Source organism: Terrapene carolina, unplaced genomic scaffold (assembly GCF_002925995.2).
Source record: "Terrapene carolina triunguis isolate 2854851 unplaced genomic scaffold, T_m_triunguis-2.0 Scaffold96, whole genome shotgun sequence".
In the NCBI taxonomy this organism is placed as follows: Eukaryota; Metazoa; Chordata; order Testudines; family Emydidae; genus Terrapene; species Terrapene triunguis.
In genome coordinates, this window is record NW_020664447.1 from 71408028 (window position 1) to 71434283 (window position 26256).

At 41.0% G+C, this 26256-nt stretch overlaps 1 protein-coding gene across 2 annotated transcripts in view; it reads right to left on the reverse strand.

Moving 5' to 3' along the window:
* The window catches only part of TTC7B (tetratricopeptide repeat domain 7B), a 301343-nt gene that overhangs the window by 141576 nt on the left and 133511 nt on the right, over window positions 1-26256 (reverse strand). For both annotated transcript variants that reach the window (XM_024209700.1, XM_024209699.1), the window contains exons 8-12: window positions 25648-25711; window positions 20231-20368; window positions 3439-3522; window positions 1488-1592; window positions 443-560 (exon numbers count right to left, since the gene is read on the reverse strand). In XM_024209700.1, coding sequence (XP_024065468.1) covers window positions 443-560; window positions 1488-1592; window positions 3439-3522; window positions 20231-20368; window positions 25648-25711 — 509 coding nt within the window. The remainder of the gene's footprint in view (window positions 1-442; window positions 561-1487; window positions 1593-3438; window positions 3523-20230; window positions 20369-25647; window positions 25712-26256) is intronic.

Sequence of the window (26256 nt, forward strand, 5' to 3'; positions counted from 1 at the left end):
CCCTACATTTGAACCCTAAAGTTCAAAGTGGGGATCCAGCCTTGACAACCCCATTTTCTTTTAGAGGCTGGTGTGTTTGAGGTTTTTCCATTATGAGACTCTGGTATTTTCTAACTCTATGAGTATGTCTAAACTGCAGGTGGGAGCGTGCTTTCCAGCATGGGCAGACAGACACACGATAGCTTTGCTCGAGCTAGTGCACTAAAATTAGCAGTGTAGCCAGAGTAGCATAGGTGGCCAACTGTCTGAATTCATAACAAGGGGGTCTCGGCAGGTTTGTTTTGTCTTGGGTAGCTAGCCTGAGCTGCTGCCTTCTCTATTTTGCTAAACTGCTATCTTTAGAGTGCTAGCTCGAGCAAAGCTAGCACATCTGTCTACCCATGCTGGGAAGCACACTCCAGCTGCAGTGTAGACATACCCTATGCGTGTATTCTTTTCTTACCATCAGTGGCTTGCAGGCTGTAAGTTAGTCCCAATGCTAAATAGCCTTTTGCTTTGAACTCCGATGTTTTGTCACCAACATCAACAACCGTTTTGGCAAATCTTTCCGCTTCTTCCAACTGAAAATATTACAAAAAATGAACATAAGTCTTTGTAAGATTTTTGCTTTTGAAAACTCCACACACAAAACCATAAATATAAAGCAAGCCAAAATCTATGTTACAGTAAGTCTAAAATTAGGAAGAAGTGTACAGACCATGGATGCAATATACATTAGGTCAGTTTAACAAATAATGTCAACCATTACCACTTCCTTTAAAGACCCCCCGCCCTTTTCCGCCTACATTTAGTTTTCCTGTTAACTCCACAACAAAGAATATAGCTCTTACACAAGGCTGAGACACCCATTTCTATGGTGAAATGGGAACTAGCACTGAAAGGATACAAGTGAACTTGAAATTTAGTCTGTTAAACAAACAAACAAACAAAAAAAGGATTTAAAATCTGTTTTCAGATGCAATACCTGTCCCTGAACCCCACCTGCCAACCTCTACTGTCTAACAGTCACATTTTCCAATTTAAAAAAAAAGAATGTTTTCCTGCTGACTTATTTCTCTGTGAAACACCCCACAAACAACTGCAGAAACTAAGGCCCTGATTCTGCATCACACGCACACACATTGATTTGGCTTTGCTAATGCAGAGCTCCTTGTAAGATCCAGGCCTGTCTACACATTCATATACCACTCCTTCTCCTACACTCTGCGTTGTCAAGTAGTTAGACTACAAACTGCAAAGAAAAAACAACATGAATTTACTGGAAATGAATCTAAAACCTACATGTCCAATACAGCAAGCTGCTCCATGCAGGATTCACCCATGCAGGGCAATTTACAAGGACCACTATTAGCAATCAAGTAATACTATGTTTTCAGCAACTTAACAAGTCATATCCCTGCTACTGCACCATTTTCTCATTTCTGCTTGAATTTGTCACATTCTGAAATTCTCAGTCCTTGCTGATCTGACTGCTAATATAAACTTACCCAGTGAAGAGATCCCATGCATAGCTTTGCGGCAAGGAGTGGAATAGTAGCATCATCTGGTTTCAAACGTATACACTCCTTCAAGACTTTCACAGCTCGAGCAGCCTGTATAAAAATGTATTTTTCACTGTGAAACTCTAAAAGCATAAGCCCAACATCTCAGTACTGCAAGACCCCCATGTTACATTTTCTAGTTTCTGTTTTACTAGCTGAAGGAACCACTATTAATTTATTTTTATTTTAACAATCCGCCATAAGCATCTGTAAGATCATATATAAGACTTTATACACTGTATAGTCAATCATGTTGGATTAAATGCCAGCCCTGCATATCACTCCAGTGGTGCAGAAGAACCAGAAAACTGCCCTACCAGCGGAGATAAGGGCTCACCTTTGGTCTATAGCACTCCACTTCTGATCCCCCCACAGAATAGGGGCATGACTAAGGCTGAGGCAGGGGATTGGGGTGCAGGAGGAGGTGACGGCTCTGGGCACTGCTTACCTTGGGGGGGGGGCTCCCTGGAAGCGGCAACATGTTCCTAGGCGGTGGTGCGCCGCCTCTGCCTGCAGGCACTACCCCCGCAGCTCCCATTGGCCACGGTTCCCAGCCAATGGGAGCTGCAGAGCGGGTGCTTGGGGCAGGGGCAGCGCATGGAGCCCCCTGGCTGCGCCTCCGCCTAGGGGCCGCAAGGACATGCTGGCTGCCTTTAGGAGCTGTGCAGAGCCGGGTAGGCAGCCTGCCAGGCCTGCCAGGTGCCCTCCTCAATACCAGTGGGGGTCCCGGGTTATGTGTCACGACCTGCTCCCCACCCCCAGCACCCCTAGTCCGCCCTCTGCCTCAGAGCACCCAAGTTTTAGTCAGGGGTATATAGTACAAGTCATGGACAGGTCACAGGCTGTGAATTTTTGTTTACTGCCCGTGACCTGTCCATGATTTTTACTAAAAATACCTGTAACTAAAACCTAGACTTAGGCATGATTAGTGAAGGGATGGGACGAATACAGCCAGAACAAGCTGTACTCCAGTGATGCCCACTTGGCCTAACAGCATGTAAGGGACCTTTCTGAACAGGTATAGTATAGATCAGCCCTTTATGGCTCCCTCAGCCTGACACCTTTTTTCTTCCGTTTCTATCCCCAGCGTAATTTAGAGGCCACTCTAAACTAAACTGGGGATAGGGCAGAAGAAAAAAGGCTCCAAGATAGGGGAGCCACAAAACAGTCCTTTAAATAAATAAAATTTTCTCAGTAAATTATCTCTCTCTGTAGTAAAGTTATGTGCACAGTCAGACTGGGCTTGGTGGAAGCACGAGACATTAACTATTCATAATATGTAACAAAAATGGCTTGTTCTCCATACTAATTCATACATAAGAGGAAAAAAATGTATCCAAAAGTATAAGATGAGGGTTGTCATATTCCAACTCAATTTTTCCTTGTACATGAGATTTTGCATCCTGGACAAGAATATTTGACAAATAATGGTGTGAACAGAAGTCCCAAACTAAATACATTTAGAAGTCTATTGGATTGTCTTCCAAGATCAGTTTGAATCGTATGAGCTTGGATCTAAATATCAAACCTCTATTGATCATAGTGGCAGTTAACAAAATAAACTCTATTGCATTTTTCTCCAGAGTAATGTCTAACTTATCTAAAATAAACAAAATAAACCAGCTTACATTCACTTTACTGCTTAGTTTAATGTGTATAGCAGCAAAGTACAAATATTTAATATTGCTTCTGTCTATATTGTAAATTCTTGAGGCAGGAACTGTATTTTTGTGCCTTGTACAATGCTGACCACAAATTCACTAGTACACTATTCACAGAACTTCTGTGAGGATTAGTTAATGTTTTCAAAGTTCTTTGAAGATGGAAAACACTACATAAGATGTATTATTACTAGCCACCAATACAAAGAATTATATACAGAAAAGATTAGACTTACTTTTCCTGCTGCCATTAGGGACAATGCAAACTGATACCAAAGATGGAACTCTTCAAATGCAAACTTCATTGCTCTTTCTAAACACTAATTTTAAAATAAAAATGATTAATAAATTTATAAAATACTCATTAAGGGCTTTCAAAGATTTATGCACATGCTTATCTTAATGGCTTAAGAAGATCAAAATAATCCTAAGGCTTTTCTGTAGATTTGTCATATACATCCTCACTTAAAGTATATGAAATGAAAACCTAATTGGTTCAAATAACCTGCATATCAAGATAGTAAGCTCTTTGGGAAATGGACTGTATTTCAGTTGTTTGTGTACAGCATTTAGCGCTGGGGTCCTAGGCACTACAATAATACAAATAATAAATACTACTACTCAACAAGACAAAACAAACAGAAGCTGTCAGAGTCCACAGGATCATTCTAAAGGAAATGTACAAAATTTAAGAGCCAAGGAGAAAATTTCTCTCCCTCACACCATGAATGTTTAAATATTGCTATGGCGGCTGTTCCTTTTTATTCTGATTGGAGGAGTGATACATATCTGCCATGTGGCTGTTGGATGCGGGACCTGAGACTTCCAGCTGCTGGATGCTTATTTAAGACTCAGGTGCCAAAGGAAACTACATACCCATCTTCTCATTCAAAGTGAACACTTGTTGCAGCAGTAGCACCCTCAAAACTGGTCATTGGTACAATGAAAAATTGATCTGGCAGTATTATTTCCAATTTAAAGAAAACATCTGGACTCAAACTACTGGTGGGTATGAAATCAGAATACTCATTTATTACACTGAATATTCAGCTGAGACTCTCACTTTAGTAACTGGATGCCATAAGGTACATTGATCATTAGTATATAAAGATTTAATATATTTTAATTAGTGTTGTGTATCAATTACAAAAGTTTCATATTTGCTGTTGGCATTAAGAAACCATTTCCTCTTATGCTTATTATTCTGGTTTTATAAATGAGGCCAGCTCCAGGGAGTCCAGAGTTTGGATGCTTTTCTGGATTAAACAAACTGATTTAGTAATTATCTTCCTAGCATGCAAAGCCCAATTATACGAACTAGGTGTTCTGCACTGACAGATGTCCAATGGCTTTAAGAACCCAAACTTTAAGAACCCAAACACTATTTCTGGTATTCAAATGAGCCTTCAGTATTATGGAAAACACAGAAAGAAAACAAAGACCATATTTATTGTGTTTCCACATAACAGGAGCTGAAGTGAAGTACGATACAATATTGAGGCTGAAACAGATGAAAATGGTAGGAAATGTGTTAACTAAGCATTCTTGTTTACTGAATAACATTTACATATTATAATTTTTTTTAATATAGGAAATTCTTTTGAATACAGAAATATTGTTAATTATTATCCTTAAAAATTATGGTACCATATGCACATTTACATTTCACCAGTGTTTGTTTAAAAAAAATAATCAGTAATTCCTTTGCAGCACTGTTACAGAAAGATTTTTGCAGGTGGCGTTGCAACCTGGGCATCGGGTCACAGCACCGTTCACTCAAATTTTGTCTGGCCACCCCTATCAGGAAAGCCTACCCAATCTTCAGCAGCCCCAGGGGCCAGGTCACAATGCCCAGAGTAAGAAGCCAACCCCAGCCAGCCCTGCGGGACAGGAGCTGCTGCAGTGGGCTGAGTGCAAAGAAGGTTCACTCTGCAACTCCCCCCCAGGGCCACCCAATTTCTGGGGCAGCAGCTGACCCCTCCCCAGTGCTACCCACCCTCTGGGGGCAGCACCTGTCCCACCACCAACACCCAGGGCAGAACCTAGGCCACTTTAGCCTCTTGAAATGTTGGGAGGTATTTTGATGGAGCTCTAATCCAGAAACAAAGATCTAATTCCCTTGATATAGAAGTTTGTCCTTACGATCTCTTCTTGCTAATAAAATTATCTCAAAGATTCATCATTAAAATGATGAGTCTCTCTTTAGCTTTGATTTACCTACTTGTTCTCGCCCACAATACCATAATTCTTTCATATGTAAAGTGGGATATTCAACAATTCTGTTAGCAATGAGAGTGCCAATGAACTGCTGCTTTTGATATTAACCAGTTGTACTGCGATCTCACACATTTTTAGTGAGCTCTGGTTTTCCCGTAATTTGACAGTTCTTTCATAGCAGATATATTGTTTTGCAATTGTCACCTTTGATGTGTTTTCCTTGACCTCCATTAAACTGTCTTCAAGTTTAATTTCCTATCTGTATTAGATGTCCTTAAGGCTGTCGACCTGGAGACAAGCAATTCCGTTTTGCTCTGCAGTGCAACTGAAAACACTTGCACATGTTTTCCCCCCTTTTAAGATGTGAAGTCTCAACAGAAAATTTCTCTGGTTCTCAGGATTGCCATGAGATATGAACACATGGCCTAGTCATGGACATTGAGAACTCTGTTATAAAGTGGTACATATAGTGATGTGTATGCATGAATATAATTGGTCTCACTGCTTCTGTTCTTGCCCACTCCATCCTGCATCTAGGGCTTGATTCTGCAAGGTGCTCGTCACTCTGCATCTGAGCCAGCAAAATGGAGCCAAAGCACTCCTCAACTTGCAGGTTCAAGTCTTTCCTTTCTTCCTATTAGTTTAACTGTGAGAATATTTCTTATTCCAGATATAAAAATAGGATTTGGAATGCATAGTTACATAAACAGGTAAATCTCAAAATACAGCTACCCTGGCTCATGCAGTGCACTACCTTTGAAATCAGTGATTAATTCCATTTCAAGAATTGCAGCAATCAAGAGAGCTGAACCAATAGCTTACTGAGCAACATGCCTCTGTTGGGAAAATATTTGCTAACTAGTTCTTCTATGAGTTGAGTGAGGTGAGGAATGCTTTTTAATAAAGGCCCAATATGCCATTATCACCACCAAGAGAGTTCCAAGTAGATTTAGGGATAGAAATATAAAATTCATATCGCACAGCAAGAGAATATACAGTGAATTCACAAATCATGAGATGATAAAGATGGTCACGTCTCTGAGAGATTACTAGACAAAAGGAAACAGGCTGATAATATACAAAAGTAGCTCTGTTCTACTGAGCATGGATATGGCATATGATAATTTAGCTATGATAAGATGTGAAAATCATGGTCCAGACACCCCAAGAGGAAAACGGGAGGTCTGAACGCCAAAGAATAAGCAATTGAATGAATTGGTTGTGTATTAAATATATGTCATGTAAGGTCTTTTATGAATGCTTGTAATCTCCTGAATTTATTGGTCATTAGGAGATCTGCATAAAGTTATGATTATAGATGCACGCATGTATATAGGTGCAGAAAATTTTAACTGTAACTATAGTGCAACTAGAGCATCACCTCACAGCAATATGGTGAAACAATCAGGCAGAGAGGGCACCTCCCGGGCCAGGTATTTACATGAACCAGCTCCAACCACTGAGCATTGTCCAGCCAGAAAGAGACAATGGTGGACCACTAACGTTAATGGGAAAACACTGAAACTGAGAAGAAACCCTCCACTCTGTGTAACCATGAATTAGTCTGAGAAAAAGGAAAAACCAAACCAAAACAGAACCAAAAAATCCACAAGCCCTGTTAAAAGGGAAGGGACTTGAAGTGAAGGCTATCCAGAAACTGAGGGCCAGCATAGGTGTGCTGTCCATGAAGCACTAGATCCCCTCTAGGACATAGGACACGCTGGAAAACTGTTCAGAGGCAATAGGTAACTTCTATTAGAAAAGGGAACTTAATTAGTAGAGAATTATAAAGAGTGAGATTTGTCTTTATGCCAGGGAGGGGGTATCAGCTCCTCTTACTGAAGCAGCCCTCCAAATCATCCAGAGGCAAGGAGCCTTTGTTAGGGATCGGGACACAGATGTTTTCCTAGAGAACATTAGCAATACCCCTGCAAAAGATGATGGGGGAGGTTTTTTATGAAAGAAGGCAGGATATTTAGGGAAGCCCCAATGGGAAAGAACAAGGGCCACAGGGAGCACTACAAACAACTGATAATACTCAAAAAGCACAGGTCAGCATTACTACATTTAGCCCATGACTATCCATTCGATGAACATCTAGGGGTACGTCTACACTACCCGCCGGATTGGCGGGTAGTGATCGATCTATCGGGGATCGATTTATGGCATCTAGTGTAGACGCGATAAATTGATTCCTGATTGCTCTGCCGTCGACTCCGGAACTCCACCACGGTGAGATGCGGAAGCGGAGTCGACGGGGGAGCGGCGGCCATCGATCCCGCGCCGCGAGGACGCGAAGTAAGTGATTCTAAGTTGATGTAAGATACGTCGACTTCAGCTATGCTATTCTCATAGCTGAAGTTGCGTATCTTAGATCGATCACCCGCCCCCTCTCAGTGTAAACCAGGCCTAGGAGTAGAAAGGACATTTGAACGGCTTCAGAAGAATTTTTACTGGCCAGGTATAGAGCTGGACATAAAGGAATACTGTAAATCCTGTGAGTTGTGCCAAAAGTGGAAAAAGACAAGAAGTCTCTGCAATGCCCCATTAATAACTGACTAATTTGCACAAAAAATTGTTAGTCTCTCCCCACTGCTCAAACAAGATTTACTAGGACACTATAGTGAGGAATTTTTGTACTAAGGTCTCATAAGCCTTACAAAATATACTGCAGTGCATTTATTAGCATACCCAGAAACAGTATAAATAATTGAAACTAAATTCTAAGTGTCCATATTGTGATGCACGTCCCCCCCGCCCCAATTTTGTTTGTTTACTTATTTGCTACTTTGTAAAATTCAGTACCTCACAATTGGCCTTCCAATACATGTAAATTTATAAATTTATTTGGGCATAAGCTTTCGTGGGCTAAAACCCACTTCATCAGATACACTCCACTCCATGCATCTGGTGAAGTGCATCTGATGAAGTGGGTTTTAGCCCACGAAAGCTTATGCTCAAATAAATTTATTAGTCTCTAAGGTGCCACAAGGACTCCTCATTGTTTTTGCTGATACAGACTAACATGGCTATCACTCTGAAACATGTAAATTTCTGTCGTTCTCCTGTATTTAGAGAGTAGACATTTAGCTAAAAAGTAAAAGAGTTGAATGTCATTGTATTTACGCTAACTTGAATTAAATCAGTATTCAAGCTGTGTGAAATGTAGCACTGTAGGAAGGAGGACCTATTAAAAGTGACACAGCAGATAATTCTACTATGTTGGAAAGATATATAGTTATATACAGTTCTCAGAAGTGACTTAAGTATCTATCACTCCAACTGACAAGGAACAATTATTGCTACAGTTGGGATTTGATATAGTTTAAGCACTAGTTAAGCCATCCATGTGCTCAGCACTCTACAAGACACAAAAAAACCCCACAAATAAATTCCAGGAATTTACAACCAAAGGCCCCAAGCTGGCCTACAAACACTAATCAAAATTACTCAAGATAAGTTCAAAGCTGACTATGAAGAGTTACAAATGGCTCTCACTAAACTGGGTGATAGGGCAACAAAATGGCAGATGAAATTCAATGTTGATAAATGCAAAGTAAAGCACATTGGAAAACATCATCCCAACTATACATACAAAATGATGGGATCTAAACTAACCATTACCACTCAAGAAACAGATCTTGGCATCATTGTGGATAGTTCTCTGAAAATATCCGCTCAATGTGCAACAGCAGTCAAAAAAGCTAATAAATGTTAACAGCCATTAGAAAAAGGATAGATAATAAAACAGTAAATATAATGCCACTATACAAATCCATGGAATGCCCACATCTTTAATACTGCATGCAGTTCTGGTCACCCCATCTCAAAAAGAGAGATTAGAATTGGAAAAGATACGAAGAAGGGCGACAAAAATGATTAAGTGAATAGAACAGCTTCCATATGAGGAGAGATTAAAAAGACTGGGACTTTTCAACTTGGAAAAGAGACGACTAAGGGGGGGATGTGATAAAGATCTATAAAATCATGAATAGTGTAAAGAAAGTGAATAAGGAAATATTATTTACTTCTTCACAAAACACAAAAAACAGGGGTCACTCAATGATATTAATAGGCAACAGGTTTAAAACAAACAAGAAGAAGTACTTAGTCACATGGCACTCAGTTAACTTGTGCAACTCATTTCCGGGGATATTGTGAAGGCCAAAACTATAACTGGGTTCAAAAAAGAATTAGATAAGTTTATGGAGGTCCTTCAATGGCTATTAGCCAAGATGGTCAGGGACACAACCCCACGTTCTGGGTATCTCTAGCCTCTGACTGCGAGAAGCTGGAAGTGAATGACTGGGCAATCACTCGATAATTGCCCTGTTCTGTTCATTCCCTTTGAAGCGCCTGGTTTTGGCCACTGTTGAAAGACAGGATACTGAGCTAAATGGACCGTTGGTCTGACCCCACTATGGCCATTCTTATGTTCTTATCAATTTAAACCCAACATTATTAAAACAGTAAAACAACTAACATGTTTGTAGTGTTCTAAGTCAACACCTCCTTTGGGTCTTACCTTGCATTTTACCTATGCTAAGTGTTTTAGATTGTAAGCTACTCAGGGCAGGGATAGTCTTTGTATCTTTTACAGTGGTAAGAACATAATCTGCACTAGATAAATAAAATGAATTTACTATGTGAGATTTGAACAAAAACAGAAGTTTGAACTCAAATATATTGGCACCTAAACCAAGTACACAGCATCACAAAAAAATATTTTTCTTTCAAAATAATGTTGGACTTCATAATGCATTATGAGAACTGTAAAACTTTAATAAACTATGTTAATATCTTTAGTATTTACAGATACAAGGATATAATATTCATTGCTTTCCTTTTCATAGCCATGATTCTCATGACAACCCAGAGGTTACGCCAAAAACAGCAAATAGTAGCCATAAATTTGCTCCCTTACTACATAAAGATTTCAACAAGGCTTACAATTGGCCCATTGAACATTAACCTGTATTACTAATTATACTTTGGTAGTGCCCAAAATGCGTTAAGAAAAAAAATTCTGTAGCTCATTGACACACTAGGAAGTAGGGGCTGCCGGGAGGCGCTAGGAGCGGGGGAGTTGATGTGGCTCTTTGGCAATGTACATTGGTAAATTCTGGCTCCTTCTCAGGATCAGGTTAGCCACCTCTGCTTTAAATACACAATTTTTGGGGAATTTCAATATTCAGTGCCGACCCCTGACTTACTTTTTGATTCCCTCCCCCGCTCCCAACCAAGCACAACTCCCAGAAAAATGGCACATTTTTCCACATTGTGGAATCATATTTATTTTAGGCTAACAGAACAAAACAAACAAACAAAAATACCTCTGAAGTCCATCCTGGACCACTCTACCTCAAGTTCCAGGGCCACTGCCTTTAATAGTAATTATTGTAGAGGTATGGAATATGCACACACAAGTTCAGAGACATCAGCAAATATTTGCACTTGTGAATTTGACGACACATTTGCACATTCACATTTGCAAAATGTGAATGTGTTATGTGACTGTTGGAAAGCATGGCATTGTAATTAAGGTTCTGCATTATACAGTGAGGGAGATACATATATTATTTGAAAGGCATTTCCTTACCAGCTGGAGGTAGAAGAAAGTTCATTGCAACTATGCAGTGTATCTTTGTCATTGGAAGCATGTTGGGTGGGCATTAGGGTATGGTTAAGAGGTGACCCACAACTTGGTAATTCTTGTTTTTTAGGATTTGTCTTGGGGGATGTCACACTTAGCGAACCTCAAATCTCCAACCTCAATCCTTTTGATATCAAGCTTTTGGTTATAGAATAAAGAAAAGAAACTAAAAATGTAGTAGAAATAATCCTCCCAGTTCTCTACGCTAGAGTCCTTCTGTGCGTGAATGATTGGTCACTGACCTCCCAGGGCTTTCCCAGTGAAGATCAGATGATTACAGGTTTTCTGCAGGGTTAACTAGCAGAGGAGCTAGCCAAAGAAGCCAACTTCTTTAGGTCCTGGATAAACCCTTGCAGCAGATAGTTGAGGTTGACAGCAGTGACTATACATCAGGAGCTATGAAATGCAGAATCATGAAATGCTAAATACAACTATGAAATGCTAAAACCAATGAAAATCTAAGGTCAGTAGAAGGATAAAAAGGAATTTTAAAATTCGAACAGTAACTAAAGAGTAGATTAACTAGATATTAAAGAGGAACTACTAAAGATAAACATTTTTAAACCTGCAGGACGGGACAACTCAGCACCAAAGAGTTTTAAAGATGGAAGGTCTAATGACCACTTTCATGCGGTCCACCTTGTTAAGTGGGAAACCATCACTAATGTTATCAAACCAGCGACCAAACGTTAATGGTCAACCTCCCAGTCAAAAGAACAACAAAATAAGACTTTTCAGGGCCAACTTACTAGGCAGATTGGATCTGGGGTAAAGATCTGCCAATTGAATGTTGAAGGCCTCTTATGATCCAAGTGTGACTACCAGGAGAAAATGCTGAAGACGACCACCATCCACGTCCTCGCCCTCCTGGAAACCTATGCCACAAACGAAGAAAAAGCCTGTTGCTACAAAATCAACGGCTATAAACTCATAGCCAGCAATTACCACCCAAAATACGGGCTGGCAATATACATGAAGCAGGAGATCAACTAATATGTGGTCCTACTTCCTAAAGTGCACAAAGAAACAACTACAATCTCTGTGCGCCTTGTCAAGTTTACCATCATTAATGTATACAAACCACCCAGTGTGAAGTGCCCTCAATCAACTCTGCCAACCGCACAGGACCCTGCTGTATTAGTGGGGGACTTTAATTGTCACCACACACAGTGGAGCTAGGCAGCAAACAATACTTCAGGCGAAGAACTGACACAGTGGGCATCAGCTAATGATATACTCCTCCTTTCTGATGCAAAACAGCATGGCACTTTCCATTCTGAAAGATAGGGCACAGGATACTGCCCTGGCCTGAGGTTCACCTCTAAAGATGATACAGGCACACCAATACATGCATCACGGATTGTCCTTGACAACTTCCCCAACAGCCAGCACAGATCAGTACTGACCCATATTGGCATTCAAATTCCAGTACTCTACTTAAAACCAGCACCATGCTGGAGCTTCAAAAAAGTTGACTGAGCCACTTTCACAACGACTGCGGAGAATACAAACTTCCACACTGTCCCAACGCTGAAGACTTTTGACTATTTGTCACATTCCGAGGTGTAATCCAGACCAGTGACGGGTTGTGTCACCACATACCCCACAATGCTTTGCTGTTGAAGTTCCTGGGCCACACTTAAACAGCCTACCAGCATGAAGTTCATATCCTGAGTGCCTCTGTATTGCTGTAGCCCTGGTCCAGCAGCTCTTAACCCAGCAGCCTGTCAGTAACACACCAGTCACACTTCGGCTTCCATCACCCTTGGTTACTATTTGCAGAGTGACCCCAACAAATTCCCAGTCCCGAATTTTCCCAAAAACAAGTGTTCTGCACTCTCCAGCCCTGTTCTGGACAGTTCAGAAATTAAGGTTTGTTGATCCTGTATGTAGCCAATATTCAACAGTTTGCTACTTTAACTGGAGTTATCAAACAGTTCAGTTTAAACTCAGCATTGTATTGCTTTAGATTAAAAAAAAAAAGTCTATTAACACAAGAAAATAGTATTTTTAGTGAATTCAGGTATAAGAGATTAAGTTAGAAGTCGTCACAAACAAATATAAGAGAGAACGTGCATCTAAAAGTCTAAAACTTAATCAAGCAAGTTTTGATTCAAAGCTTTGTTTAAAATGCATGTTCTCACCCAGTGTTTTCCAGCAAGATGGTGACTGACCCTTCCCCCTGGTCAGGATCTCTCCAGGAGGCCCAAAGGTGCTGGTGCCTTTGTCTTTTTAGGTGAAAGAAATAATTTGGGGTTTTCTGCTCTTCTCTTTTACAGTTCAGTGAACTTTTCAAGTGGATTCTTCTGAAGATTACCCCTCAAAGCAAAGTTTTCCAACAATGAGGTAGGTGACATAGAGTCAGGTGATGGACACTCCATGCTCTCTCCCCTCACATGTTTGCTGAAATGTCAATTTGCTTGTCTCCTGCCATCTCCCCGTTATCTCCAGAATCCTGTTTACTATGTGTGTGTAAATTGGGGTAAACACACACTCATTTGTTTAAGATAGACCCAATTAACAACTTTTGCTTAGGCAGGGCTGTGTGGTTTTCAACATGTGCTAATATCATATGGGGAGATTTCATAACTTTACATATAATGTTGCTACATAAATTTCACCATATTATTGACCAGCGAGTTACTAGTTTTCAAATGATACCTCACAAGATAAAGATTATTACAGCAGTGTATAGGGTGTGAATACAGGTGTGCGTGTGTGTGTTTTCAGTCACACCATTTTACTAAGCTCCTTCTTTGTGGGGGAGATTAGAACATCCCCCAGGGACACAAGTCATCATATACTCCTTGCTAGACTGCAGCGAGCCAAGAGCTCTTCCATAAATATGACGAGTGTAGAGACCCAGAAATTGGAAAGCTCTCCTGGCAGCACTGGATGCAGCAAGATGGAAACAGTGGCCCGAATGAGCAGAAGGTCTAAATTTCATACACACAAGCAGATGTTCCTGGAATCTACTGAGACATCTGGGGGCTACAAATCCCTTGCATTCCACTAGGATGCAGGTGAAAGATAATGCCATCATTCCTAAACTTTTGTGGACATCAAAACAGCCAGTGGACAAACAGTAGTGCAGACAGTCCAGCATCAACTCCAGCAGATGAGGTCCACACGATCTTCATTATCCCAGTGGTTTGGACCATTCACAAACAGGGAGATTGATGCAGCCAATGTAGCCACAAATCTGGGAAAAGCAGCAGCAGAAGATGGCATCTATCTCAAGTTCCTATATAACCTGGGTCCACTGACATTGAAATGGATGGTCACCAATATCCCAGAGACCAGTGAAATCCGCCCCGTGTGGAGAGAAGCCAAAGTCATTGAAATCCTAAGGCCTGGAAAACCTGCACATGATCCTTCTAGTTATAGGGCAATCTCCTGTTTGAGAACCACCTACAAGTAATGAAGTGTATGAGTCGGAACCAAATCGGGCCCGCTGCAGATACCAGCCTACACAAGGAGCAAGCTGGTTTCCGACTGCACGGAAGTTGCTGAGCCCAGGTCCTAGGCCTCACTACGTACACCAAGGCTGGATTCCAACAAAAACTCAAGACCCAGTACTGCTTTCTTCCATCTGTCTGAAAGGATGGACTACTACTGAAACTGGCTAAAGTGATCCCGTGTTCACATTCCCCAGCTGCTGAACACCAGCTTAGCAGCCAAAGGATGTGTGTACACCTCGGAAGTCAAACCTGCAAGCCACGCACTTTCAATAATGGGCTACCATAAGGCTCTGTACTTGCTCCAATACTCTACAATGTATACAAGAGCGATATCCCTGAAACAACAGCACATAAATTTCTGCATGCTGATGATTTGGCACTCACAACTCAGGCTCCATAACTTTAAAGAATTTGAAGTAACCCTTACATCTGACCTTAAGATCACGGAGGAGTACTTCCAAAAGTGGTGGCTGAGACCAAATCCAAGCAATTGGCAGTCTCTATTTTCCACCTTGAAAATAGAATCACAGAAGGCACTGTCTAGTTTTATGGTGAAACTGCGCATTATGACCCAAAGCCAACACATCTCGATGTTATTCTTGACCACTCACTGACCTTTCATGACCACCTCAAGAAAGTAGCCTCTAAAGCGAAGGCTTGCACCAACATTATCCAAAAGTTAGCGGGAACAAGCTGGGCACCAACTGCTCTGGTGCTACGAACATCGGCCTTAACCCTGGTATACTCAGTTGCACAGTACTGTGCACTAGTTTTGGACAAGAAGCTGCCATAGACAACTTGTGGATAGGCAGCTGAATCAGACCATGTGCATCATGACAGAAACTTTACAATCAACACCTCACTGAACCGCATCTGAACAAACCATGCAGTTACTTAATACACAAGTGGAAAATCAAAGATTCACCTTTCATGCGACTGCAGCGAGAACATCCAAACCATTGAACACTTAATAATGCAATGCTCCAAATATGGATTCAAAGGTGAAATGGACAATGGTTTATCTGACAATGACACAGAGGAGGCCTTGAGATGGCTTATGGACCTACAACTGCATCTACAGAACGTTGCTTTGCAGATGCCATACACACACGCGATAGAGAAAGTTTTAAAAGATTTAGCTGAAGAGGATTCTGAACCACTGACATTGATTTTTAACAAATCTTGGAATCTAGGAAAGTTCAAGAGAAAAAAGGCGAATATACCAGTACTTTTAAAAGGGTAAGCAAGATGATCAGGATAACTAAAAGGGCAGGTAGCCTGACATCAATCCTGGGCAAAATCATGGAAGGACTGATATGGGATGCAATCAGAAAAAACAATTAAAGGTTGGTAGCTTGGTACTAATTAGCATTGTTTTATGAAAAATAGGTTCTGTCAGATAAATATGTCTTTTCTGAAGAGATCACAAGTTTGCTTTAGACATAATAATATCTAAACAACTCTGTAGATGTAATATTCTGAGACATTCGTAAACCTTTTGACTTAGTACCACCCGACATTCTGATTAAAAACCCAGCACTATACAAAAACCAGTATAATGCATGTTAAATGTATTAAGACCTGGCTAACTGATAGATCTCAAAAAATAATTATAAACAGAGAATCATCATAATAACAAAGGGAGCTATTTCTAATGGGGTCCGATAGGGATCTGTTTTTGCCCCAATGCTATTCAGCATCTTTACCAATAATCCGGAAGAAAATATAAAAGCATTGCTGATACATTTTGCAGATCACAAAAATAGGTAGAGTAGTAAATAATAATGACAGGTCACTACTACAGAATGATCTGGAGTACTTGGTAAACCGTGTTCCTCTGAACAATATGCATTTTAATACAGCTAGATGCAAGGTCATATACCTAGGAACAAAAAACATATGTCACACTTTCAGTATTGGGGAGAGTTGGGGGGCTGTATTCTGAAAAGGATTAGGGATCATGGTGGATAACCAACTGTACATGAGCTTTCAGTACAATACTGTGGCTAAGAGGGATAACAGTTCTTGGACATATAAGGAGGAAATATCAGGTAACCGTAGGGAGAGGGTATTATCTCTGTATACAGCACTGATGAGGAAAGGACTGGAATACTGTTGTCTAGCTCTGGTGTCCATACTTAAAAAATGTTTTAAAATGGAAAAAAAAGTTCAAAGAAGAACTTTAAGAATGATTTGAAGTCTAGAAAACATGTCTCGCAGTGAAAGGCTTAAGAGGCTCAATCTATCTAGCTTATCAACGAGAAAGTTAAGAGGTAACTTTATCACAGTCTGTAAGTACCTGAATTTACAGAAGATTTCTGGCAGTAGAGGACTCTTTAATCTAGCAGACAAAGGCATAATGAGATCCAATGCCTGGAAACTGAAGCAAGATAAATTCAGACTAGAAATAAAGCACACAATTTAACAGTGAGGTAATTAAGCATTGGAATAACTTAACAAGGGATGTGGTGGATCCTCCATCACTTAACATTTTTAAATCAAGACTGGATATTTTTCTAAAAGATATGCTACAGGTCAGACAGATGGTATGGGTGTGATGCAAGAATTAATGTATGAAATCTGATGGTCTTTGTATGCAAATGGTTACAGTAGATAAGCATAACGATCCTTTATGATCTTAAATCTATTAATCTAGATAAAATAGAACTGGGTTTGTTTTCTAGTGACCTGCCTGGGGAAAGATGCTGTTGGTCCAGAAAGGGCTCTCCCGAATTCATGAAGGATCAAATACACTTCATCACAGTAACTACTGTGACAAAGTTCCACCTCTATCGTGGTGGGTCCTGCGCTTATTGGCGGATTTTCTTGCCTCAGAGATTCACCATGTGGGTTGGGGAACAGCCCAGAGACCTTCCCCTCTGGAAGAACCCACAGTCCAGGTCAATTGGGAGGTTTGGGGGGAACCCGGGCCCGCCTTCTACTCCGGGTTCCAGCCCAGGGCCCTGTGGACTGCAGCCATCTATAGTGCGTCCTGTTACAGCTGCATGACAGCTACAACTCCCTGGGCTACTTCCCCATGGCCTCCTCCAAACACCTTCCTTATTCTCACCACAGGACCTTCCTCCTGGTATTTGATAACGCTTGTGCTCCTCAGTCCTCCAGCAGCACACCCTCTCACTCTCAGCTCCTTGCGCCTCTTGCTCCCCGCTCCTCACACTCGCACCACAAACTGAAGTGAGCTCCTTTTAAAACCCAGGTGCCCTGATTAGCCTGCCTTAATTGATTCTAGCAGCTTCTTAATTGGCTCCAGGTGTCCTAATTAGCCTGCCTGCCTTAACTGGTTCTAGCAGGTTCCTGATTACTCTAGTGCAGCCCCTGCTCTGGTCACTCAGGGAACAGAAAACTACTCATCCAGTGACCAGTATATTTGCCCTCTACCAGACTCCTGTACCCCACTGGTCTGGGTCTGTCACACTACATAAATATTGATTTCTATGCTAATTCAGAGAGCACACATTATAGAGTTCCATTCACTCAGAACGATTTTTGGAAGATTTGAAATGTTATACAGAGAAGTATCTTTATAAATGTAAATAAAACCCTTACTATTGTGGCCAGGGGGGAAAAAAACCTAAAGAAATCAGGAAATAGATATAAAGGTCTATTCCTTGACTCTACTGAAGGCACTTCATTACTTTCTGCATGAGCAAAAACTGTTATTGGCTCCAAAAAATGTCTGCCTCTTAGGAGCACCTACAGATCATCACCTGGTTTTCAGAACACAAAAGGTGATACAAAGCTCCAAGGTGGAGCCAAATGAAAGGTCAGGTCAAGACAGGATGACAGGCTATCTAGAAGGAAATTTCCTCTGCTAGATTGATATTTAGATAGATTAATTATAAACGGGAATTACCAACTCCTTTTTGACCAAGCTGAAGTACATTAACAGTAATGAATCAAAGACTTTTCAAATGTTATTATTTTTACATTAATAATAAAATTAAGTTAGAGGCTCCTGGTTGGTGACCATAGAATTTGAAGGCAGATAAGCTGCACAATGCCATGGGTGGTGGAGAACACTAGCTCCTTAAAGCCTGGATGTTCTGGAATATTTTGGACAATAGTGCATGGGATTTAAGAGCTAGTTGAATGCTTTGTCGATATGAGAGAAGAACAGATCTTACAGAACATCTGACAGAACAGTACATTTGTATCTTTCCATCAAAAACAGGCATTGTATTTTGACATACATTTTATTCTGATAGAGAATTTCTTTATACAAGTTGTTTTTTCCACATATAGAATAGCTGCTTCATGGCCAGAGTATCAATATTTTTAAACGTTATGTATTGGCCAAGATTTTCAAAAATGGGTGACTAAAGTTAGGCTTCCGAAAAGTGGCTTAATGTAAAAAATAACCCTATAGTACTGCAATGGACTATACCTATGAAGGGTTAGGCCCCAATCTGGCAAAGACTTAATTTTAACCATATGAGGAGTCCTACTCAAGAGCCATGAAATCTGAGAAAGTTTCACGATGTATCAGGACAATTAACATGCCTACATGCACTGGAGGACATTGGGACAAACCTTGGGCCATTAATTTCTGAAGTGCACGAACCTACACTAATACATTGGGGTACATGCTTGGCAAATGAAGCTCCAAACAAATTCTATGTAAACACCACATAGTGGATATACAATTTAGGAAACTAAGTCATTTACTGGAAAGAAATTTAAAATATTTGACAATCCAAGATTATGCTGAGAAACGAAAGCCCTACCTAACCTTTTATACTGTTTGGTTTCATGGAAGGGCTATTATTACTCTGATAAAAATTGTGTGTAGACCACCTGAAGCTGAAAAATGATGGCAACAGGAGGAAATCCTTCCATTTCAGAGTTGAGCATGAAGAGATATTGATATGAAATGCTTCACAGACATTATAACACTATTGAATTTGTACTTTAAGTAAAGAATCCTTCAGTGAATGTTCTGAGGCATATTACTAACCAGCTAATCAATTCCTTGATGGGCCTTTCATGTCAAGTGAAACGTATGGAATTCAGGTGTGACTAAGGGCTCATCGTGGATACAGATGGCTAACCATGAATCTCAGTTAATGGCATTTTGCTGAATTCAAGGCATTGCTTTAAGCAGGAGAAAAACCTTCTCTTCTGCAAAGAGCCTGATTAGCCATTATGCATTTGAGAAATAAGAGATTACACTTTAAAAAGCCCTAAACATGTAAGAAGGCATATCTAAAAAGAACAGATTTCTATATTATATAATTAAATAAAACTTTTCAGGCATCATTTGCAATTTCTATAGCAGAGATCTGAAGAGACAATTAATGAGGGAGAAACTCATTATTAGCTATGTAAGAGCCAGGTATTATTATTATTATGAACAGCATTTTAGAGCAGTCCCAATGCTATGAGACCAAAGGGGGAAATTATATAAAATACTTACCTCAAAAGAAATAGTTTCATAAATGCCTTTTCCAGCTACCCACTAATGAGGATGTATTTATAATACAATTGTTATGGTAGAAGATTTTTTATGAAACTGTTTAGACCCTTTTACTACAACATAACTGAACAGAGTAGTAAATTCATGGCAGTTTTTGTTTTCAAATGACCACAGACAGTTTTGTCATCTACATTTCATATATGTTAACAGTTGGAAACAAACTGAAGACATGGCACTGGAAATATTTACTATTACAGACGTACCTCTGATAGCATTTCATATTGACCTCTTCTCCCTAAGGCAATTGTAAGCAAATCGTAGACCACAGATGCACTTTGCAAACTGATGATGCGATCATTTTTGTGCTCTGGTATTCTGCTCAGTACAGCATCACGGTTAGCCTGGAAGACAACACCAAGAAGAAACCTAGGGTGTCAGTCTAATCTGACTAACATCTTGGTTCTGGTCATTATTAATACGTTTCAACATACCAATCATCACTGGAAACAAGTGACCAAACAAGATAGCAACTGCTGCTCATTTTGCATTTGATTACTTGTATTTAAACAAAAGACTGTTTGATGTCATTTTTTCACACTACTTTTTGTGAGGGATTTAATATACGAATTAACCCTAATCCAGTGTTTCTGTAACTGATATACTTTCATTGTTATGTTCTAACTGTATAAAACAGAGGAAAATAATTTTGTTAAAAATTATCTAAGCTGAAGCTGTTCTTTGCGGTTTGACTCTGGCATGATTAGTGCTTTACAGTAACTCCTCACTTAAAGTCGTCCCGGTTAACGTTGTTTCGTTGTTACATTGCTGATCAATTAGGGAACATGCTCGTTTAAAGTTGAGCAACACTCCCTTATAACGTCATTTGGCAGCCGCCTGCTTTGTCCACTGCTTGCAGAAAGAGCAGCCCGTTGGAGCTAGCTGGTGGGGGCTTGGAACCAGGGTGGACCGGCAGCCCCCCATCAGCTACCTGCTCCCCTAAGTTCCCTGTGCGGCAGGCGCTCAGCAGGCTATCAACTGCTGGCAGTTCAGCTGTCCCTCCCCCCACTGCCACGTGCTGCTCCTGCCCTCTGCCTTGGAGCTGCTCCCCAGAGCCTCCTGATTGCTGTACGGGGGGGGGGGGAAGGAAGAGGGGGGCTAATGTCAGGGTGTCCCCGTCCCCCCTGCTCCTGCACCCCGCTTACCCCATCTTCCATAGAGCAGGGGACACACACGAAAGGGCTCAGGACAGAGGGAGCTTCCTGGCAGCAGCTGCCATTTCAGCTTCCTGATCTACTTAAAAAGGCAGAGTACTTAGAGTGGGGTCAGTGTACTTAAAGGAGCAATGCGCATCTCTCTCTCACACACAGTGTGTCTCTGTCTGCCATGCTATCTCCCCTCCCTCCATTCGTGCTGCCTTGTAGAGTGTGAGGCTACTTTAACAACGAGTTAACCCTTGAGGGCTCAGCCAATTGCTAGTTCGTCATTTAACAGTAAGGCATTCCCTGGGAAATATCCCACCCTCAGACTTCACCACCTCAACCAAGCCTCACAATCATCATCGCTGTGTACCAGTATTAAATTGTTTGTTTAAAACTTATAGTGTGAGAGTGTGTGTGTGTGTGTGTGTGTGTGTATTATATAATATAGTCTTTTGTCTGGTGAAAAAAATTTCCCTGGAACCTAACCCCCGCATTTACATTAATTCTTATGGGGAAATTGGATTCGCTTAATATCGTTTCGCTTAAAGTCACATTTTTCAGAAACATAACTACCACGTTAAGTGAGGAGTTACTGTATTGTCTTTTGCATCAAAATAATGTATAACTTTGCTGATTGACAGGCTGTTGGGGTCTTCCATCCTTCTTTCAGAGAGAGTGCCATTTTCGTTCCACTTACTTCATCTTCTGAAGGTCATTATGACAGTGTCCTCTCTATGGGATGAATAAACAGTCTCTTCCAAAGATAACCCACACCAATACAGTTCAATGTATACTCCATAAGAAGGGCCTTATACAAGAAGCTCAGCCTCTCCCATCCTATTGCTCAAGCATTGCACAGAAATGTGTGCATATTGACAATACTCTGCACTTCTCATGTGCCTTTCATCTGACGGATTTCAAAATATTTTACGAAGACTAATGAATTACAACGCACCTTTTTACAAATAGGCATACTGAGGTACAGGCAGATTAAACCAACTTGCCCAGGTTAACAGAGGAAGTCTTTTGTAGAGCAGAGATAAAATTCAAGTCTCCTGATGCCCAGTGCTATGACTTAACGACAAGACCACTTGTACGCCACGGTCTAGAACTTTAAAAGGTTACTCTAAAACCAACCTCTTCTATTCTCCATCACCTCTTGTTATCACAAAACCACCAGTCTGAATATGCCTTGTCTTGATGTCCTCTAATTACAGTAAAAGTTCTAATTTCTATATGCTTTTAAATTCAAATTTAGAATTTCAGTTCAAATTTCATTGTTGTAGACTACAGACTTGAATTTTTATGGGTTACTATAATGTGAAACAAATTAAAGATCTGAAGTGAGAGGAGCCCAAGGTTTTGTTTTGTTTAAATATTAATGACAGTCAGAGGACCCTCTAGAGAACTGAAGAACAAGTTGACAACTGCATTTATTCACCTATTAATCTCATCTAGCCAGAAACCAAACATTATTTTTAGCAACTTGTTTTCATTCCGACTTAAGTTTAATTTCTATATAGTTTGTAGATTCACATTAGAAGTCAGAATGGACAGCTTTCATTCCCCCCTTATAGGAAGATGAAAAATCACACATTAAAATCTGAGATACTTTTTAGCTATTTTAACTGGCCAACGTTTTAGGCTCTGAAAACACTGGATGAAAAAGTCAACAAAATCAGGATAATCAAACACTGATTAACTCTCCATGGTACATGGGGAGTTACACGCACAAATATTCCATTAGTTGTGAACTTAACTGCCCACATCTTCCTTTGAAAATGTACTCCCATATGTGTAGAAGAAATTGTTTTCTTTTGATCAACAAGTATTTGGCATTTACATTCTCCACTGTATAAATACTTAGTCACTTTCAAAATCTCTTACTTTTATGGTTGCATATGTAATCATGGTAACATCATGTCAGTGGCACTGACTGCTTGCTGCCTCTCAAGTGCAGTCAGCCGTGACATGAACACTGCTGCTGGTACCATGGCAGGCTATACCAGTGTGAGAGTAGGGAGAATTCTCCCACCCTAAGTATTAAAAACAAATTTAAAATTGCTTGAAGTAGGAAAAGAACCTCCATATACGTATGTGTGATTATTTTAAAGGTCCAGTGACTCAGAACTGCTTACGAGTCTGATCCCTCCACAGGCTCTTACTTAGATAAGCAAAGCAAAGGTAGGCATGTACTTCATATGTATGGGAGCCAGAGTACAAGGACACCTTATAACAGCAACAATGATAATATTGCAGCTGGCTCTCTGCACTACGCATGACAGTACTGTGGTAGCAGCAGTCAGTGCAACTATCATAATGTTAAACGGTAAGAGACACTTCCTACTCTTAAATGTAAAAGACAAGCTGAACTTTATAAGGAAATCGCACTTACAAATCACAGTTATATATCTTTCTAGAGTTGTCCTTTTCTTAAAGATTACAATTTAAACTTTACCCATCAAAGTGTCCTTTCCGACTCAGATAGATTGAGGGGAAATTCAAGGTGGCAAAAAATTGACTACTGGAAATTATCTATTTAGGAGACTATGCAATTTCTGGAAATGTTATGCATCAGGACTGTTTCAAATAGGAAGAATGATGATAGCAATACCAGTATTTATGAGCTATCATATTAACAATAAGATTTTTCAGCTAAATAGAAGTAAAGAAAATATTTTCATGAGTTTTAAAAATAAATGACCAAAATAATCATTTTTATCATTTACTGCAATACAAGAAAGCACTTATGTGCTTTTGAAAATTTCACTTTTTGATTCAATACAAGTAGGGAAAAAGTTTCAGATTCATTACACGAAGTGAAGAGATTCCTGGGGGAATTCTGCACCAAAAAATTATAAATTCTGTAAACAATATTTTAAAATTCTGCAAAATTCTGCCTATGTTAGTTGTCATAATAATACAATATACAGTTAAAGCTGTTTTATCCGGCATGTTGGGGAAATGGGGGGTGCCGGTAAGTGAAAAATGATGGTTAACGAAGAGGGAGCGAGTTTGGGTACAGGAGGGGATGCGTGGGACTGGGGTGTGAGGGAGGTGCGGAACGTGGGCTGTGGAAGGGATTTTGGCTGTGGGAGGGGGCTGGGGGCACGGGAGGGGGTGCTGGATCTGGGGGCCGCTCACCTTGGGCGGCTCCCCGCAAGCGTCAACCTGTCCCATCTGCTCCTAGGTGGAGGCGTGGCAGGCGGCTCTGCGTGCTGCATCTGCCCACAGGCGCTGCCCCGCAGCTCCCATTGGCCACGGTTCCCAGCCAACTGGAGCTGCAGAGACAGCGCTCAGGGTGGCGCCATATGCCAATATCAAGAGTTATTTGAAACGTGAGTGATATCTGCATTTTAAAGCACTTCAGAAAATAATTCTTGGTCATATATACATTGAATGGGTCAGACGTCGGCAAACTACGGCCTGCGGGACCGTCCTGCCCGGCCCCTGAGCTGCCGGCTGGGGAGCCTAGTCCCTGGCCCCTCCCCTGCTGTCCCCCCTCCCCCGCAGTCACACCACCGTGTGGGCCGCGCTGTGGCCTGCCGCTCCCGCTGGGCAGCGTGGGGAGCACAGCTGGCTCTGGCCGGGTGTTGTGGCTGCGAGCTTCTGCTGCTGGTAAGGGGGTGGGGAGTGGGGGGGAGGGGTTGAGTAAGGAAGCAGGGGTCTTGGGGGGCAGTCAGAGAGGAGGGGGTGGAGGTTCTGGGGGGGTGGTCATGGGAAGGGGAACAAGGAAGTTGGGAGTGGGAGTCCGGGGGGGGCCTGCCAGGGGGTGGGGATGTGGGGATAGGAGGGCAGTCAAGGGACAGGGAGTGGGGGGGTTGGATAAGGGGGTGGGATCCCGGGGGGCAGTTAGGGCCAGGGGGTCCAAGGAGGGGTGGTCAGGGGACAAGGAGCAGAGGGCAGTTGGATGGATTGGAGGTTCTGAGTGGGGCAGTCAGGGGGCGGGAAGTGGGAGGGGGCAGATAAGGGGCGGGGGCCAGGCTGTTTGGGGAGGCACAGCCTTCCCTACCCAGCCCTCCATACAGTTGCACAACCCCGATGTGGCCCTCGGGCCAAAAAGTTTGCCCACCCCTGGAATAGGTACATGTATCTAATTTTTGGTTTTCATGATTACAACAAAAACTACTTGAATTTTCACATTTGCTTGTCTGAATGGCAGCAGCTGCTGTAACAGCTGTTCACACTGATGTGATGCCAAGTGAAAGACCTGGTTTTGGGAACAGACTCTACCTCTCCTCCCTAAAACTAAAGGAAGGGTAGGTTCAGCCCAGAGACAATGCAATTAGTCTCAAAAGGAAAGAGGAACTCAGAATCATACACTCACAGCACTTCCTGCTGGCTCCCTGTCAGAGTAGCAATAGCTTTAGTTCCAGAAGGAACTGCTTGTGTAGTTTCGTAAAAGGAAATGAGACAAATGTGCTCTAAAGACAAATGACAGAAGTGACATAAAAAGTTTTTAAAACAGCTGTTTAACTTACCATAGATTCACTAATCAGCAACAACAATAGGGCTTCTTCTGTATTTTCTTGAGGACAAAAAATGCTGTCAAAAACAAAAACTTTAGTATTCATTAAAATAAAAGTAGAGCATATTACCCTTAAGAATGGTGTACATAACATCAAATGTTCCTATGATTATTAGTATATTTTTAATATTCAGAAAAAATGAAAATCTCTCTATATATTAGAATTTGTTTCAATGATTAATTTTATTTCAATACTTTGATTTGCCTTTAAAAAAATAAGTTGGCAAAACAGAATGAACAGAAGCACCAGACTGATCAGAGTTGAAAACAAACAGTCCAAATATCCCAAATACCATGTAATTTTGACAGCTGTAAAAAAGGCAGTATTCACAATTAAACAAACCTCCCACTCTACTTGTAAGTGTGCATGAACTGCAACCATTCATGAATAGCAACAAGGGCACATTAAAATAGATTTCCCCTCAGCTTACAAGAATAGGATATTGATTACATTTTAGCAATGTTTGGACCCCACTTGCATTCTCTCCGCATTAGATATATTTAAGATTCCTCTTACTGAGGCTGTGCTGTACAGCTCACTATTAAAACCAAAAGCCACTCC